Source organism: Ambystoma mexicanum, chromosome 8, assembly GCF_040938575.1.
Source record: "Ambystoma mexicanum isolate Mex_15411 chromosome 8, UKY_AmexF1_1, whole genome shotgun sequence".
NCBI classification, from domain to species: domain Eukaryota; kingdom Metazoa; phylum Chordata; class Amphibia; order Caudata; family Ambystomatidae; genus Ambystoma; species Ambystoma mexicanum.
Genome location: NC_090929.1, coordinates 170,152,714 through 170,172,121, shown reverse-complemented (window position 1 = coordinate 170,172,121; position 19,408 = coordinate 170,152,714). Strand labels below are relative to the sequence as shown.

At 44.5% G+C, this 19,408-nt stretch overlaps 1 protein-coding gene across 1 annotated transcript in view; it reads left to right on the top strand.

Annotated features, from left to right (window-relative positions):
• The window catches only part of QSOX2 (quiescin sulfhydryl oxidase 2), a 578,728-nt gene that overhangs the window by 275,132 nt on the left and 284,188 nt on the right, over positions 1–19,408 (top strand). The window contains exons 5-6 of the mRNA XM_069609564.1: positions 11,981–12,071; positions 18,283–18,428. Coding sequence (XP_069465665.1) covers positions 11,981–12,071; positions 18,283–18,428 — 237 coding nt within the window. The remainder of the gene's footprint in view (positions 1–11,980; positions 12,072–18,282; positions 18,429–19,408) is intronic.

The window sequence follows — 19,408 nt, the reverse complement described above, 5'->3', positions numbered from 1 at the left end:
GTCTGACTGCGTTGATAAGTTTGGCATGATAAGCAGCTGTGGTGGCTATTGCGTTGACTTGTCTATCCATGGATAGGCTGGAATCCAGGTAGACTCCCAGAGTTTTGACAGAATCTGAGACTGGAATTTTAATGGAGTCAATGGTGAAGTGACTGAATTGGGCATCTAGATTTTTTAGCGAGTCGGGGGAACCTACCAGGAGGAGCTCCGTCTTGTCAGAGTTTAGGCATAGGCCGTTGTCTGCCATCCAGGCTTGGATGGTAATGTAGAGGTTGTTGAGGGTCAGGGAGTCAGTGTCCTAGTTACCTACGTACCTACATAGTTAATTACGGCATGCTTCAGTTCCAATCCTAAGAACTGCAACACTCTCCATGGCTTCGTCATCGACACCATCAACCCCAAAGACTGGTTACTAAAATGCCATGATTGTGGCACCAAGATGTTGCTCACTGACCCTCACCGAATGTGTCTGTTGTGTAGTGGCGTGCAGCATGCCACGACAAACTGTCGATCCTGTCAAGCAGCGACTGGTAAGGTGTTGAAAGAGCAAAAAGGGAAATTGACAGCGGGTAGGCCTCAAACTAAATCCCCCCTCAACGACTGTCAAAGAAATGCATGTCCGACGAGTCGAGAGGCGGCTTTCCTTGAAGGAAAAAAATCAAAAAAGCATTCTCGATCCAGAATTGGGTCACACCATTCTTCATCCTTTTTCAAGAAGATAGAAAAAAGATGCTATAGGTCAACTTCCACCTCCTCTTTAGATTCCTCTCCTGAGAGAACAATTTCTTGCCCGACCAAATCGTCTATTCCTGCTGAATGGAAAGTATTCAGACAGGAAATTATAAACTTTTTCGAGAAAGAGGCTCCAACCCCCCTCATAAGAAAAGGCCAAAAGTCATGCTTCTGTCATGATGTTAAAGACCGACAAGGAAAGGAATAAGCAATAATCCTGCACGCCCTCAAGCCCGGGACGCAGGCCAGAAACCCCACACGAACCTTTGAGGTTTTGAAGCGACAAAGAATCGCTGAAGACTCTTATGGAGTCGGAGATTGAGCCACTCAAGGACTTCGCTAAGGTCTTCAAAGGCATCGAAGCCTCTAGTGTTGAAGTCATCAACGCCATCAGGGTTGAAACCATCAACACTATCAGGGTCGAAACCATCAGTAACATTTGTGTCAAAGCCAGCAACGCCTTTGCCTTCTAAACTTTGTACGGAGGTAGTGAAATCATTTAAACCCTTATTAAGGAGTGATTTCTTCAAATCTTTGTCTTCAATGTATGAAGAACATTAACCTTCAGACCAAGATACCCCTCCTTTTGGTTTGGCGTATGGCACCCCAAATGTCCCAGAAGCCCTGATCTCGGAGGAGTCCAGGCTAAAAGATTTATATGAAAATCTTCAGTCAGCTAGTGGGATTGACACTTCACTAGAGCTTGAATTTGGTAAACCGGGCCCGGCATAACATGCAGATGCCCCATACAGACATCTCTTGTCTAGGGTAATAAAGTTTCTAGAATAGGGCAGGCCAGCTCCCCAATACGAGCAAGATGACCTGACCGATATCCTTGATAAAGGGCAACAGAAGGATCTGGTACTGCCTTTTCATATTGCCCTGCAAAAAGGGTAACAGCAAACTGGGAGGCACCTGAGGCAAGCCCATCGGTGAACAAAAACCTCACGAAGAAGTATAGGCCGTATTTATCTAAACATCCGCGCCTTGAAACACTTGTGTATAGGCGCGTTACAAATGCCATATCATATATCATATCCTACGCCAAAGAGCCTGGTTGTTCAGGCTGTGACATCCACATCTACAACTTATCCAACAATTCCGTCAGACGGGGATGATCAGAGTTTCAACGCTTGGGCAAGGAAAATGTTTTCTGCTTAGAGCATGGCTCTTAAATCTACAAATGCCACAGCTAAATGTACGTTCACCCTGTGGCACTGTCTAGCCATGGTGGCTGACCATATTCCTCAAGGGGAAGAAAGAGACTGCTTCCGGAACATTGTAAGAGATGGAAAGGAGGCTTTTCACCCCAGCGGATCATCTTGGAGGGGTAGGTCCTTTCGCTTCGACTACTCAGTTGGAAGAGTGAGAGGACTGGCAAGTCAAAGGGGCCAAAGAATATTCCATCGTGGTAGAAGAGGAACAGCTGCCAAGTCTGCCCAAGCAAAGGCTACTTTGCCATCAGCCACCTCAAAACCTCTGAGGCCTTAACACACAAAATCCTGGTGGGAGGCAGACTCTCACAGCATCTGCAAGAATGGCGAGTTAATACTTCAGATGCTTGGGCGTTGGAAACAGTAAGCCTCCCCTTTCTAAAAAGGCCTCAGGCAATCCATCGGGGAGCCACTAATTAAAAGTTCCGGATCCGTTCTTGTGCAGGAAATGTTGAGCCTGCTAGAGAAAGGTGCTATAGAACCAGTGCCTGTAACGGAGAGGAACAAAGGGTGGAACTCCTTATTTCTTAATCCCCACGAAAGACAGAGGATTGAGACCCATCTTTGACAAGTTCAAGATCATCACACTTCCTTAGATACTTGAGGCCCTCCAACGTCAGGATTGTATGGTGTTATTGGACCCTCAGGATGCTTACTTTCATGTGCCTATCCATCACAAGCACAAAGTACCCGAGGTTCGCTATTGGCGGTTCTCGTTATCAGTTTCAGGTTCTGCCATTCCTTCTGACCCTCCGCCCCAAGGGTTTTCACCAAGCTGATGGTGATGGTGGCAGCGAGTCTCCAGAGTGGGGGGGGGGGGATTCATGTCTACCCTTATTTTGACGATTGGCTGATCAGTGCTCGTTCTGCCGAACAAGCCCTGGAACATCTCAGCATCACCTGCCACTCTCTATACAGACTGGGCTTCTCCCTCAATTGCAAGAAGTTACCCATACCATCTCAAAGACTCCAGTTCATTGGAGCAGTACTGGATGCATCCTTGGGGAAAAGTCTTGCCACCTGAGGTGAGGGCTCAACACATTTTGCAGACTGCCCAGCGTCTTCCGGCATTCAACTTTTTGAGGATGCTCGGCCTCGTGGTATCCTGCATTTTCCAGGTGCCACAGGCTCACCTGAGAATGAGATCCGTCCAATGGGTTCTCAGGACTCAGTGGTCTCAATTCTCAGGCAAGATGTCAGACCTTCTTCAGGTTCCGAGCAGAGCCGCACAGGACCTCCTGCGGTGGGCCCACAAGGACAACATTCTGCAGGTAGAACCTTTTTTGCAACCATGGCCAGAGATAACAGTAGTGACGGACACCTCACTCATGGGGTCGGGAGCCCATACCACTGATCTGGCAATCAGCGGTCAATGGTCTCCATCGGAGTCCAAACTACACACCAATCCTTTGGGGCTGAGTGCAATCAGACTAGCCCTAAAGGCCTCTCTGCCCTCTATACAGGTAAGGAATGCACAGATAATAATGAACAACACAGTGGCCATGTGCTGCCTCAACAAGAGAGGAGGTTGTTGGTTCACTACAACTGTGCAAGGAGGCGATGAAGCTCTGGTTCTGGGCAATTCAATAAGGAATCTCCCTATCAGCAGTTCACCTGGCCGGAAAGGAGAACACCCTGGCGGATGCTCTGAGCAGACAGAGCACAGTCTCACAAGTGGGAGTTAGCTCAGGAAGTCCTTCAAGAGATCTTTGGGGAATCCCTCAAGTGGATCTGTTTGTGAACAGTGTCAACCGGATGTGTGAACTTTTCTGCTCCAGGGAATTCCCCCCAAGAGAAGCTCTAGGGGACGCGTTAGTTCTGGACTCGTAATTTCCACTCAAGTCCCTGTCATTTCTCACGTTATCAGGAGGTTGAGAAAGTTCAGGAACATCCATGATCCTAATTGCTCCGGATTGTGCCAGGAGGACGTGGTACATGGACCTTCTGGACATGTTCATCTGCCCTCCAGTGCCTCTTCCACAAAGAGAGGACCTTCTCTCATGAGAGGAGGGTCGGGTTCTCCATCCAGAGGTCAAGACACTCAACCTTCACGCATTGTTTCTGAGATGTTGACATATAAGTAGTGGGACCTCGCAGATGACGTAATGGAGATTATGCTTTCGGCCAGAAGGCCAGCAACAAAATCATTGTACCGCTGCAGTTGGAATAAATTCTGCTGCTGGTGCAGGGAAAAGAATGTGGACCCTTTTCAGTGCAGTACACCTATGGTGGTGTCCTTTTTGTTACATTGGGCAAATCTGGAACTCCAGATTGGTACCATTAAAGGATACTGGCGCCGCTTTCCATTTTCAAGCGCACGTTGGAAGAGGTGTCTTACTTCAAGATGCCTCTAATCATACAATTTTTAAAGGGACTCACTAATGTGTTCTCTCCATGTCCGTGTCAGGTTGCGATTTTGGGATCTTAATCTTGTTCTAAAATTTCTCATGTGTGCTCCTTTTGATCCACTCCATTCCTGTCCGTTAAGATTGCTCACCTTTTAAGACCATACCTTTAGTTGCGTTGACATCAGCCTGCAGAGTGAGCAAACTTCAGGCCTTATTTTGTAATCCTCCATATACTACCTTCTTCAAGGATAAGGTAGTTATTGAAGTCAAACCAACTTTTCTGCTGAAAATTGTATTGGACTTTCATTTATCTCATAAAACTGTGTACCATCTTTCTATCCGCCCCCACATCCTGCCAAGGATGAGGAAATACTGCATAGGCTTGATCCAAGACGAGCACTTTGCTTTTACATCTCTAGAATAGCTAAGTTGCGCCAAGATGACCAACTTTTTGTTGGGTATACAGGTCACAAGTTTAGACTTGCAGTCACAAAAACAAACTTTGTCAAGGTGAATTATATTAGGCATTATTGAATGCTACAGATTGGCTGATAAAGATCCCCCAGAAGGCCTGAGGGCCCATTCCATAAGGAGCATGGCAACGTCTTCTGCTTTACAAAGAGGGTTGCTGATATATGATATTTGTGCGGCAGCCACATGGTCTTCCATGCACACTTTTACAAAACATTACTGTCTGGATTCATCCTCAGGCCAGGAAGGAAGATTTGGGAAGGTAGCCTTGCACTCTGTCCACGATAAATCTAAAAAGCACATCTGAACTTCTAACTCCTCCAATTCGGGCACTGCTTTGGGAGTCTATCAAAAAATAAGGAATACTTGGGAGGACACAACCCATTCGAAGAACAAGTTACCCTGGTAATGTTCTTTCAACTGGATGTTCTTCCCACGTATTCCTCATTTTTGTGCCTTGCATCCCATGCTCTTACAAAGTCTCATACAGTCATAGGAATATTAATGACGGTAATTCTGCAAGAAGAAAAAGGGTGTAAAAACAGAACTGAAGCTAACTGCGCGTGATATATGTACCAGGGATGATGTCGGTATGGAGGCCCTCGAGGGACATCGAGTCGACTGCATCGACGCACAGCGCCCTCTGCCGAAATGTCTTTTTTCCGAAGCAGCTGAAGCTGGAGACGAATATATCAAAAGATGTCGAATACGTGGGAGGAACATCCAGTCGAAAAGAATGTTACCAGGGGTAAGTAACTTGTTCATCTGTCACACGCTTAGCGCTCACCTTCCTCTGAAAGCTCTCTCTGGGTGTTGCGAGTGTGAACCTGCGTTATAATACAGTCAGGCCATATTAAAATTCAGCTCACTCATGTGGAGAACGTGCATTATGAGCACTAGAAACTATGCTCATACCCATTTTGAATTTTCTAATAAGCATCCTAGAATTGCCGTCATTTTCTTCTGCACTTTGTCCACGAACATCAGTCTATCGCAAATATCGCTCTCCTACCTCTTCTAAGAATCTCCTCACTTAAGTTTCTTATTGTTTTTTACCTGCTCCCGCTTTTCCCTTTTCCTCCACATTCCACTGTCTGATTACCCAAGGTGGGTGCACAATACTCCAGCTTCTGGACAAGCTGTTAAGTCTCTGCACTGTGAGGCTTAAACTATGATGAAGCAAGCAATAATCCCCTCAGGGGAAAGCTGCCGTGTTTTTTACCAATCGCTATGCAAAAGTGGGGGTGGAAGTGGACCAATTGGTGGTAGCCAGGCTACCACGGGGCCCTTCACTAGTGTACTGAGAATACATGGCAATGATGACTGCAAACAGTGGAAGTCCTTCTGGTGCAAACCTCTGCCTAGTACTGCCAGCCAGAGCACAGTAAATGGGGCCCCATTACTCCATCTTCCATTCCGGCTGAGCAGGGTGAGTGCAGCATAATCTTTCATTCATCCTGAGCTGCCCTCCTGGGCTTTGTGTTCCACTGGTAACCAGCGATTTGTGTGTTTTGTCTATTTATTTTGTGATTCCCCTCCGTGTGTCCCGTGTCCCTGCCTCCCTCCTCCCGCTCCTGTTTAGGTTTCTCAAATCTAGGTGGCTACCACTGGGATTAAATTTGCTTGTATCTGCACCACTAAAATTGCATTGTGAAACCTAGGCCTTTCGCCCTCTTTAGGATTCTTAAATTTAGGTGGCTTCCACTGGTTTTAAATTTGCTTGAATCTGCACCACTAAAATTACATTGTGAAACCTAAGCCTTTTTCTCCCTCTTTAGGATTCTCAAATCTAGGTAGCTTCCACTGGTTTTAAATTTGCTTGAATCTGCACCACTAAAATTGCATTGTGAAACCTAGGCCTTTTCTCCCTCTTTAGGATTCTTAAATTTAGGTATGTCTTCTCTCCTGTCTTAGAATGTCCTGTGCTTTTCTGAGCTCGCATCCTGAGTGCCGTCGTCTTGTCCCATAGCTCTACTCACTTGCCTCTCACTGTCTTGTCAGTCTACCCCTGGGATTCCCCCCCCCCCCACCTACTCTATGGTGCTCTTTGCCTCCCCTATCTTTTCTAACTGCTTCTCTATTGACTATCCTGCTCTCCTCACTAAGTCTAGTAGGAAGAACTTTAAAAAGGACATCCTGGTCTCCAACCCAGGCCTCCCTATCGCCGACACTTACACCAGTGCTGCCTCCAAGGAAACTGTCACTGACATCCTCTTTGTCGTTCATTCACCAGATCTATGGACCCCTCATATGGTCTCTGTGCTCTCTCCTTTCTCCTCTTCTCCCAATAATGGTGGCACCCGTTGGGACACCCTCCTGGCCTCCTTCCTATCCTCTAAAGTCATCCTTAATGTCTACTCTAATGGGCCCTCAGGACAACCTTTATCTCTTTGATAGACGCTTTTGCCTCATCAACTTCCTTTCTTCTCCTGCTGTCCCCTCTCCCCTTTCCTTGGCTACCTTGCCTTCCCCCTCCGTCTCTGCCCCCTCTCGGGCAATTTCTTCATTTCCGCAGGGCGTACCTCTGATCTGTACCCCTCCCCGGAAGTCCTTTAAGGATGGCAACCTTCTCCACATTGCCACTCTTAATTCCTGCTCCGCTGTCAAACATTCCTCTGATATCTGCCGCCTTCTTGAAGAACTTGACCTCGATGTCCTCGGTCTCACTGAGACATGGTTTACGGCCAGCTCTGTCACCAGCTTTGACACGCTCCTACCTGATGGCTACAAGATCCTCTCCGCGCCCAGGCCCAACCGCTCTGGTGGGGGTGTAGCCGTTATCTTCCCTGAGTGGATTCCTGCCTCTGTCACTCCTACGCAGGCCTACTCCTCTTTTGAATGCCTCGTCTGCAGGCTCTCTCTCTCCCCTTGCCATTCCCTTACTGTGGCTACTATCTATCGGCCACCTGGTCAGATTTCTTCCTTCCTCTCTGAGTGGGCGGACCTCTCTTCCTCACTCCTGGCCACAACCACTCAACTCCTCCTTATTGGAGACTTCATCATCCACCTGGATGCCTCCTGTCCCCCCTCCTGGACTGTTTCGCGCTCACCATTCTCCCCTCTGGCACGACTCATTCTGCAGGGCACACTCTCGATGTTCTGATCTCTTCAGACCTTCCCCTCTCTGTCCCTCTCTCCATTCCTCTCTCCTGGAGTGATCACTTTCTCCTATCCTCCCACCTCACCCTCCTTACCCCGCAGGCCAAGCCACCACTGTCACTGCCACCCACCTTCTCGGTCATCCGACCCATGAAGCGCGTGTCAGTTGAGGCTTTCGCCGCCACCTTCTCACCCCCTCCTCCCCCTCTCGCTGACTCTCACCCGGACACAGCCCTCTCCACTCTCCACTCTTCTATATCTGATATCCTTGCCCCTATCATCAGAATCCGCCTGAAGCCCAAAGTCAAGTGTAACTCCTGGTATGACTCAGACCTCATCACCCTAAAACGCAAGTGCAGGGTGGGCGAGAGGAAATGGCGTGCTTCAAGTTCATTCTCTGACAAACTGGCCTGCCGCCAGCTGCAAAGGCAATACCGGCTCTCCGTCCTCACCAAGAAAAGAGCTCATATCCAAGCCCGCGTCTCTGCGGCATCTAACAACTCGGCTGAACTCTTTCAAATCTGAAAGGAACTGGCCAATCCTGCCGCAGTCTCTACCTCTCTTGTCCCTTCCCAGCCCTCTGCATGGCACTGGCTTCTCACTTCATTTCTAAAACTCAGGACATCCTGTCCTCACTCTCCTCCTTTCGCCTCCCTCCCGCTATTCCCTGATCTTCCTCTGGCCTTTCTGCAGCCACCCCTCCTCCTCTGCCTTTCCCCTTTTCTCTGCAGATAAGGTTTCTAGACAAGTCCGATCTATGAAAGTCTCGTCGAAACAGGTTCACCCCTGTTCCTCCAAAACTATCAAGGACCACATCGTCTCCCTGGCTCCTGCAATCACTCCTTCGCCACAGGAGTCTTCCCTTCCCCCCCTGAAGCACTCCCTTGTGCACCCTCTTCTTAAGAAACCCTCTGCCAACCCCTCCTGCCTGGATAACTATCGCCCAATCTCCATCACTCCCTTCCTGGGCAAGCTCCTGGAGAAACTGGCCATCTCCCAGCTCAATCTCCACACCAAATCTGTTGGTTATCTTCATGACCATCAGTCTGGCTTCAGAGCTGACAGAAGCACGGAAACTGTTCACCTGAACATCCGTGAAGACCTGCTCACCAACCTTGACTCTAACACCCTGTGCGTTCTCATCTTGCTTGATCTTTCTTCTGCCTTTGACACTGTCAACCATGCCATTCTGCTCAACCGTCTCCGTGATAACCTGTGTATCACTGGTCAGGCTCTGCCGTGGCTGACTTCTTTCCTCTCCAACTCACCCTCCCAGGTCCAACTTGGATCCTTCGTCTCCGACATCTTTTTCTCTACCTGTGGTGTCCCCCAGGGATCTAACCTCTCTCCCTGGCTGTTCAACCAATACCTGGCACTCCTTGCCCACCGCATCGCCGCTCTGTCCCAACTTTCAGTGCTATTCGGATGATACCCAGCTCATTTTCAGGCTGCCCTCGGCCTCCTCCTCTCCTCCCCGCGTCTGTCTGTCGGCCATCCAGGAGTGGTGTGCCGCCAACGACCTCTGCCTTAATGCCAGTAAGAATGAGATTCTACTCATCGGCACACCCACTCCCTCCTTCCCTGCAGCTCTCTGGCCGGCCTCTCTTGGCCCTCTTCCTACTCCCACCTGCAAGGCTAAAAACCTCAGGGTCATCTTCGACTCTGCACTCTCCTTCTCCCCTCACATCACTGACGTCTCTAAGAAGTCACACTACCAGCTGCACCTCCTTAGAGGTATTCTTCCTTTCCTCTCCTTCCCCCAGAAGCTCACTGTCTCCAGATCCCTGGTCCTCTCTAGGCTGGACTATTGTAACAGCCTCTGTCTAAATCTGCCTGCCTCTACTCTCCGCCCTCTGCAGCTTATCAAGAACAGGACTGCGAGACTTGTCCTTGGCCTCAAACCCAGGGATTGTATCTCTCCAGGACTGAAATCTCTGCACTGGCTCCCAGTGGCTGCGAGGATTAAGTTCAAAACCCTCTGCATTGTACACAAGGCCTTCTGGGGTCTGGGGCCGCAATACCCTCAACTCTCTCTTCCTAAATATCTTCCTTCTCGAGCTCTTCGCTCATCCACCTCCAACTCCCTCAGGGTCAGTCCCTTCTCCAAGCAACGAGTTGGTGGCAGATCACTCTCTTCGGCAGGGGCCTCTCTCTGGAACAGCCTTCCTGCCTCCCTGATACTCGCAGAGAACCATCTCCGGTTCCGGAAGCACCTCAAAACCTTCCTCTTTGCTTCTGCTTTCTCTCCCCCTTTCCCCTGCTGAATTCTTGACTGAAACTGCACTGGTTACCTGGCCACCCTTTCTGATCTCTGGCCCAGGCCCCGTCAATTGCCCACCTGCACTGCCTCCCTGGCAACCCCTGCACCTGGCAACCGTTTTTCTGTATCCCTACAGTCCCCTCACCAGCACTTATGTCTGCACTTCCTTGCACTTGCCACCAGCCGGCCGTTTTATTTATCTTATTTATTCCACTTTCCCATGTACTGCACTTTCCCCTCTCCCTTCCCCCTCACATTTTTCCTTCCCCCCCCCCTTCCCATGCACTTGCGCGATCTGAATGACACCTGGCCTAGTAGGATCGTTGTCTGTCTTCCCTTTGTTCCCCCGCTTGCCTCATCGCGCCTTGAAACACTTGTGTATAGGCGCGTTATAAATGCCATATCATATCATAGGTATGACTGTGCCTGATACCATTCAGCTCTGCCCTGCCCTATGCACCCAGTACAGCTGTCTCCAGATGCAGATTTACTATTATGAGGGTGGCAATAAAGGGAAACCGTTGCTATACACCAGCCTAGGGCCAAAGCACCACTGGGCTAAAATGGGCGGGATTTACTGCCCGCTTGGAAAAATTATGGTCTGGGGATGACCTTGAATATTTAGACAATAACGACAATTTCGAAATGTTTTACCTTCTAAATTGCGATAATTGCTTGTTTTCAAAAGACTGGAAAACCCCAACAATCTAACTTGATATCTGGGTTGTTGTGTTATCTGGGTACTTTTCCATCTTGCGTGGTGCTGCCCAGATTGAAGCTTCTGATGACGAGCTGAGAAGGTGTTATTGAGTGTGTATACTTGAGATGTAAACCATAATCTCGGTGGATTTCTGCCAGCGGGCCGATCTTTTCTCATGTTTTCCACTGCGGTGTTTTTCAGCCTTGCGGCTTTTGGAGATTACCAGCATTCTGAGAGCAAGATCGCTTTCTCGGCTCGCCTTCCTACTGATAAGTTTTCAGTCTGCACAGGTAGAAAGCAAGCAGCGCGTCAAGGAACATGAGCGCTGTGCACCGTGAAGGGCGCTGCTCGTTCATAATGGGCAGCTGTTGGGCACTCGTTTTACACTTCAGCAACCTTTTTAGATTAAAGTTCACTCACGAAACGGCAAATTTGTGCCCCAAGAGCACATTTCCTCTGTCTACACAAAGTATATTTGGTACCAGCGCACGTATGTACCGAAAATACATGCGTTACAAGAAGACAAGTCAACCAGGGTACCCCCCCACATCCCCTCTGTTCACTTGCTGAGAAAAAGCGTCTAAAATTGAACCAGAGCATCAACTAACGTTGCTCAGACCCTCAACCCAGTGCTGCTGCCCAATAGCAATAGAGTAGGACGCGTGCAGAAATCATGAATACAGTTCATAAATAGCCTTAGTAAACGGACAGGAACATTCAGGAATTCCCGAAGAAACCCTAAAGTTATTACCATATTTTTTATTCTGCGACTGCTTTTTCAGAAGGTGTTTTTCTTTACATTGCTTGAGATTCAAGTCTGAATAATTAGTGAATTTGTATTGATATTTAGTGTTTCCGTTAAATGATCCTTGTGGCATTTCTTTATTGATATACATAAATTATCGAGATAATTAGTTTATGAAAGAAGCATTTTGTTTATTTGTGGTTTCCTTGGCCTTGCTTCATTTGGAAAGTCTTTTGCTTATAGCACCACTTCATGAGGATTGTCGAGATGGGGGAAGCAGGCGGGGATTGTCGAGATGGGGGAAGCAGGCGGGAGGTGGGTCTGCAAATGTAATCATGTTCGTTGACCTATTCCAAACAATTTTCAGTTTTATTTTAATCTGTTCTTGTTCTCTTTTTCTTCCCTCTGAAGGTCCAAAGAGGTTCTCTCTCTCTTTGAAAAGAAGAACCCTCACTTTACTGCAGTCGTGTTTGAAAATGATAACTCGTATGTTGGACGAGAGGTATACCTATTTATTTGACATTCATTTTTCTTGCTATATCAATATTGTAATATCTGCTCAGATTGAAGTACTGGTCACTTGCATAAACTGGGTAAAGTGTATAATCAGGGGCTGGAGAAGCAGGGCTTGTGATACTGTCATTGGCCTTTTTTAAAAATAAATATTTGCCTGATTTAAGTCCTAAAAATATTCCAACATGCCAGATGGGCATGAAAATAACAAAGTGCACAATCTTTGGAAAGTTTTGTATTAGTAGATGCTCACCCATGCTGACTCCATGCTTTTAGAGGGCACTTTCTAGAAAGCATTCTGAAGTCCATTTTTTTTTCTGGGTTAGGTTTCCTTGCAGGCGTGTAGGCATGTACATGAGAATAGAAGTTGCCTGTTTTGTACTTAGTTTTAAAGCACCCGCTCTGTCAAGGCTTGAATTTAGCCAAAATGGAGTCGTAAAAGAATAGTTATATTTGCCCATGGTCCCATTGTTCACACCTGTATTGGATTCCTGGTGCCTCTAAACTGCTCTGATGTAGCACCTGCTATCCCTACCAAGAAGTATATAACAAAAGGCCTTGGTCTAAGTTCTGGAGCATCCATTAAGGCCGCCTAAGACCTTCACTTTGTTAACTTTTGTGCTGTGGTTTCTGGGTTTCTGCACTACGTGTGTGTTTTGGTCTGATTCAGAGCACATGTCTATTGAAGCTAGGCAAGCAGAGCGAAGATGCGTTGGCGGAGAGCCAGAGCCATGCTGAAGGACTTCAGCAATGGAATTGTGACCACTAAGCGAGAGTGTGTAATGGTAAGGGCCTAACCTTAGTCAATGTTGTGTCTATTGAAAATAACGGTTCTATTTGGTAATTAAAGAGTAGGGGGACCCAACTGATGATGAGATCAACCGACAAATTAAAAAAGCCGAACTGGCCGTATATTGCCGGGTAATACTTTTCCTTCTGGCTGTGCCATTACACAGAGTATGAGTCTGTGCTATCAAATAAACCTCATTTTCACCCAATGAGGAGTAGTAATACTTGCCAGTTTGAAGACACCTCTGATCCCGGGACATTTTTAAATCCACTTCCATCTCGATTGCGCTTGTACCTTATTTTGGCACATCTGCTGGCATTCAGAGTGGCCGCCTTCAGGAAACTGTATGCTTTCTACACTCCGTATGAAGTAGCTGTTGCTCATTTTGCACTTACTTTATACTTGAGTACATTAGCTTGTGCAGGCAGGTAAAAGAGGGTAACTGTTTACAGAGGTATCCGGTTTGGGCATACATGGATAATCAGACACATTGGAACTGCTGGACCAGCTTTACGAGGCCCTCTCAACGCCCATTATAGTTACTGGGTTACAGATGGCCATGGGGAGTCGGGTGTCTGAACTCAGGAGCGAATGCAATAATTCCTATAGGAGAATGCTTAGCTTAGTTGTCCAGGTTTGTGAGCCGGAAGTGTTATGGTTAGCTGCATTTATTTTCTAGAGCAGTAACAAAGAGTTGCGTGTATTGTTAGGCCTGGTACTGGATGGCAGATGTGGCCAATCAAGTTTGACTTATAGCTTTAAATCACATGGTTACGGAGTGTTCTTGTCCCTTTGATCAGCTAAGCTGCTGCACAGTGCTCTGCTTACAGCTGCGAAGTCAAGTCACCAGACTGCAGAACTGGGAAACTGGGAACAGCAACATATTTTGAGAACCTCAATACAGTTGAACTATATACACCTGCATTTCTAAGTTCTGTGACTCGTGAAACTATAAAAGATGCCAACAGGGAAGGTAGCATTAGTAATCACTGCCACTTGGATTGTTGAGGTCACATAATATTTTCTAATATCGAGTTTAATTCTCCTTTTTAGCAAAACGCTGGTAGGTGACTAAAAAAGCAAACTTGCAACATCCTTTATAAGTCCTAAAAACGTCATGTGTCTGGCTGCTGCTGATTAATGTCGTGTTTTCTGATGCCTAAATTAAACGTTCATGGGAAGATTCATATTTTCAAAAAGGATCGTCGGTCACGTTGGAGAGAATTGGTTACAAGGTGCACTAAGCTCCGTTTACAGTGCATTCTCCAGAAAAGGGGCTGATTTACTATTTTCTGGGCGAAGTCCTTTTCTTTGACCGTACAACTGTTATTGTTCTTGTTAAACTACTTGGACAGAATTAACATCTATACTGCCATTTGTGTGGCACAGGGAGACCACCGTGAGCAGCCGCACCCTAGAACTTGTTTGTAAATTTGTGTTAAAACTGTTACCAAGTATGAATTTGTATTTAGTGTTGAAATGAGTAAAATGACATGTATACATTCTCAGAACCCTTTCCTCCACCAAGATAAACCTAACTTAGTGTTTGCATTACACCACCTCCTCTGCTGATATAGGTAGGCAGTGTAGGAAGGTCGTTTATCTCCATCTTGTAATGCAAACATAAACCGTTCAGCAATCGAGATGAAGAATGCCGGCGAGCAACAAAAACTACAGGCGCATATCTAGGGACTCCATGAATTGAAATAGGAAATGCAGTTCATCCAATACTACACACATGTCAGTACAGTTCTATTTTTGCTGTGCCTGCGAGGAGGTAGATGATAACATTGCATGTAATTTCAAGTAAACCTCATATGAAGAGTGGATCTGATTTTTTAATGTTACATACCACAAAGGGTCTTTGATAAGGCTATGCGTACTGACAGTCACATTGGTGTAAAAACAAACTGTTGGAAATAGCGCATTAAACTGATTGTAACCTTAATTTTACGCTTATCACTTTTTTTTTAAAGTCTCTTTAGAACAAAATGTAATGACACAAACGGTGGTTTGCATATCGTTATAAAAAAACCTTTCGATTATGGCATCTGCACAGTTTGCTAAATGGTCAATTCATACATGTCTATTTTAACTACCATTGCATATGGGTTGGCATATGGAGTGACCATAGCCTGAAGGCCGCAGAGACAAAATGATTAGGGAAACTAATCCTTCCCATGTAAATGCTCAGAGTTGCATATAGATAAAAGAATACCTCGTCCTTTTCTAACCATTAAAATGAATTTGGGAGCAATATTCATATGGCTTGGACACCCGGTTTCCTGTCCTAGACTTTCATTTAATGAAGTAATGCATTTTGGGCGTTATAGTCTTGGATCACGTAAAATTGGAAACACTGCACAACAGTTGGTAAACTAGGACAGAAAGCGGTGGCCCTGTAGGAGGGGAGTCCTATTACCTCTGCACCCCTGTAACGTGCGTGGCTGCTGGGTAAAAGATCATCCCAGCCATACAGTAGATTTCATCCATTTGTTTTACTCTGCCTTTTCATGCCACGGGGCCAGTTTAAATACTAATTGTAAATTAAATGCTTATGTGGAAAGTGCGTTTTTTTGTAATTTTTTTTTAATCAAATGACTTGAAAAGAGTTTTCTTTGTGTGTGGTCATAATGCATTGCACGAGAAGAAACGGTTTCTCTGCTTTTTCACTTTATGGTTGAGTGGTGAACGCACACTGAGAGGAGCTGCGATTTGCTAGAAGGCACTGCTTAGGTTATTGTGCACCTGGGCGTGAACGCCTGACCCTTGCCTCATGTCCTCACCAATGTTCATTGGCTCTCTCTATGTGTGCAATGTAGTGGTGTCAGGGTAACTTCCAAACAGTAAGAGATGTCTGCAACAATTCTACATTAGCAATACATTTTTTATTAGGCTTCTACTAATGCTACTTCAATACATTATAATTTCATAAAGTTCCTTCGCAAATGCCATGACAAATCTTAGCTCTGGACCCTCAGCTTGGAAATACCTGCCCTGTGATAAATTGCTCTAGCAGCAAGATAGCACCTCCTCCCCATCGGAATATTCTTAACAGCAAGAGCTTGAAAAAGGAAACCTGTTTCTAATCGGTTTTTATTCTCGAAATGCAGCTTATTTTGGGACATGGAGTTAGACCTTTTACTTCATGCAATGTTTGAGTTGAAGAACCATTTCAGCACGTTTGCTCTCACCGATTAGAGCATATTTTGTGATTCGGACTGAGCCCACATGAAAACAGTCTCGATTGTTTTTCCTACTTGTAGACTGTACGTTATGTGGATTCACGTTTCTTCTGTGATTTGGGGAGAGTGGACACTCCAACTGTTGTTCTTTTCAGGGGGCACACATTCAAGTTGCAAGCTACTAGCCAGGCTTAAAGGGTCACACTCCATTTCTTACTCGCTAGGAGTGCATTATCACTAGTGAGTGCACGTTTTGAGCCCTGGTTGTATTAATAGCGTTTCAGTGTAAAGCAGGGGATGGTTTGAAGATGTCTACTCTCTGCTTAAGATGCTGCATTTGTTAGTTGCAGAATTCGTCACGCAAGCACTGTAGAGGTGTATAGATTAGTAATTTTGGGGATTTGGGCAGTGTTGCTGTTTGATACATTGCAATTATTTTTAAACTCCGGAGTTTAACAGTTTACTCTTCTTCATGAATGATTTTATATATTGATTAATGCAGATCTGGAAAACTGAACTAAAAAACAAATGCATATTGTTTTTCTTCTGGATGTATTATTTAAATGTCCTATTCGTTATTTTTCTTATGGTCTTTATCCAAGATCCTGCTGGTTTCTGCAACATTTTGTTTTGTTTGCCAATACACTTTTGTGCAACTCTGTCATTTTTTTCCACTGTGTTCATGATTTTAAAACAGAACAAAAATACAGTTCTTTCCAATTTTTGCAAGGGAGCTGGACATTATTTTTATTCCACTTGTGGATCTTCCAAGCATACAGTGTGTTCCCCTAGTTATTTTCCAGGAAATAATTGTTTCATTACACCCTGTTTCTCGACAGCAATGTTTTTACTAATGTGCTTTTATGTTGATAAACAATCATATTTTTATATATATTATTCAAAATATTTTATTAACGTTTTATTTTCTTATAGGTTTTATCTAAAATTATTTTAATCTACTTTTGATCATATTTAAAATATGAAAGTATTTTTCAGCTTTTAAAAATAATTGTATTTTGGGCCTTTTTTCTGCTTTGTTCCTGAATTTGTTGTTTGGCAATTTAAAATGATTTGAGTCACTTTTTCCTTTATTTTTACAAAAACGACACTGCCACGATTTAACATATGACTAATATGAACCTATCAACAATTATGTTTTCAAAATTGTTGGAATAATGAGGAAGAAAGTGTATTTATTTGTGTGTATTTTTCATCCACTCCAAAATAAATTGCAGCAAGTGATCAAGGAATTATTCTCTCCTTTTCTTCCTGCGGGGTCTGCCATTAGCAGAATATACGTTTTCAGTGTTTAGCACAATGTTTCAGAATATATGACTACCACAGTTTTCAGGCTCTCAAACTCTTAGTTGTTTTTTTTGATGGATCTCCATTAATTAATTCTGTGTTCCAGCGAGGTTATAGCTGCTGTTTTCTAACCGGGATAATGAGTCATTTACGCACAAATGCCACCATTTTAGGACATATGAAATGCTACTTCTTGGCATGGTTTTTATTTTTATTTCTGCATCCTCTTCCCTAGTGTTTCAGATTCTAAAAGAAATGATTTGAAGAAGTTAATGTAATTGATGTCTTTCACGTTTGTTAATGCAAGCTCAGGTTAGTTTCTATTCTTTCAATTTCAATGCACGAAATCAAATTTGCCATTTTGGGTAGCCATTTTGGATAGAAGTATAGTGGGGAGTGCTGAATCCAACGATTGAATCAGGTCATAAAAGGGCAACATAAGCATCCCTGGTGCAGTAAGTTAAAAGAAACGTAGATATTACATCGTTTGCCTGTACCAAGAGAGGAGTGATGGAAACCCCCCTTTTCAGCAGGGATTTCACTATTCTCTTTCATATACACTCTTTGCCTCCTTATTGAATACAGTAATCGTTCTGGTTGGTTATGTCACCATGTCTTGTAACTGTGATATATTTTAAAGACGCAAAAAGCGTAATTAATGTTGTTGTTTCTCATTTCAACTGATCTCCAAGTTATCCATCTCAGTCAGAAGAGGGACGCTCAACGGTGCAAGAGTTCACCTGTTCCATTTGTTTTCAACGTTTACAATTGGGATGTGGAACTGTTTCTGCACATTTTCTTTTTCATAAGAGGCAAATGTAAAATGTAATGCATTTTTAACCATATTATTGTACTGTTACAGGAAGGTGGAAAGGTCCTCAGCAGTGCATATCGCTTACATGCCGCCTTTTCATCCCTAGGTGATATTAGACTTGATTCAGTATGAAAACATTCTGGTAAGAAGAGCACTGGACGCCGATAAGGCATTGCTAGAGAAACTCGCTATTGCTTCAGCCCCTTCGTGTTACCTGATCTATCCAAATGGCTCTCATGGATTAATTAACATGTAAGTGCTAATATGGCTGTAAGGGATATGTCTTGCATTTTAAGGGGGCTTCGTTTTAGGTTCATCTAAGCTTCACAGCAGTTAAACCACTTGCACAGAGGATCTTTTTCACGGTTATGCTGATCACTGATTAATTTGCTTTATTAAAAACAAAATCAAATGCAATTTGAACATGTAATGCACAAGGCAAATAAGAATATTGTCTAACAAATGCGCTTCATATTTATTTTCTCCCTTGCATTTTGCATGCAGATCGTTTTTTCCCCCATCTTATCTTCCACTTCAATTCTGAATGTTCACAGTATATTCACCAAATGGTATTGGTGATTGTGGAATTTATGCAATTGAGCCAGTGCCACTCTGAACTGGCCTTGGGTACAATATTTTGCTTTATGTATCCTACTTTGGAAAAGTTTTGTTATCATGGCAAATATGTTCGTAGTGTGAGCAATTCGATCATCCGCATGGTGGGCGTGAGCTCGCCTAGCTTTTCTGACCTTTTTAAGTAAATAGACTTTTTTTTTTTTTTATTTATTAATAATGTGTTACAGTTTATATTTAAACTTTACACATACTGATATATTATATAAATTCATCATATTACTTATTACATATTACACATTATTTCTAATCAGCTAATCAACTAATCAAATAAAAAGAAAGAAAAAAAAAAATGTTTAAAAATACCATTAAACATAGCATAGTTAGGACTTATTACGCTTACAATTCTTCAGATCATTCAAACTTAATAACGATTGCTCATGCTAAAAATACTAAAACACATATAACAGAGATCATGATCCACTAACAGTCTATAACCTGCTGTTTAACTAATTCATATAGAGATCTTCAAAGATCTTTCAATTTCCGACCATACTCTAAAAGTTGCGATCTGTAACTGCATGCTCTGAGTGTTCATGAGGCGTTGCCAGAAGGCAGGTTCCCTTATGAACTCCGTATCATGGACAAAGCTGCCAAAG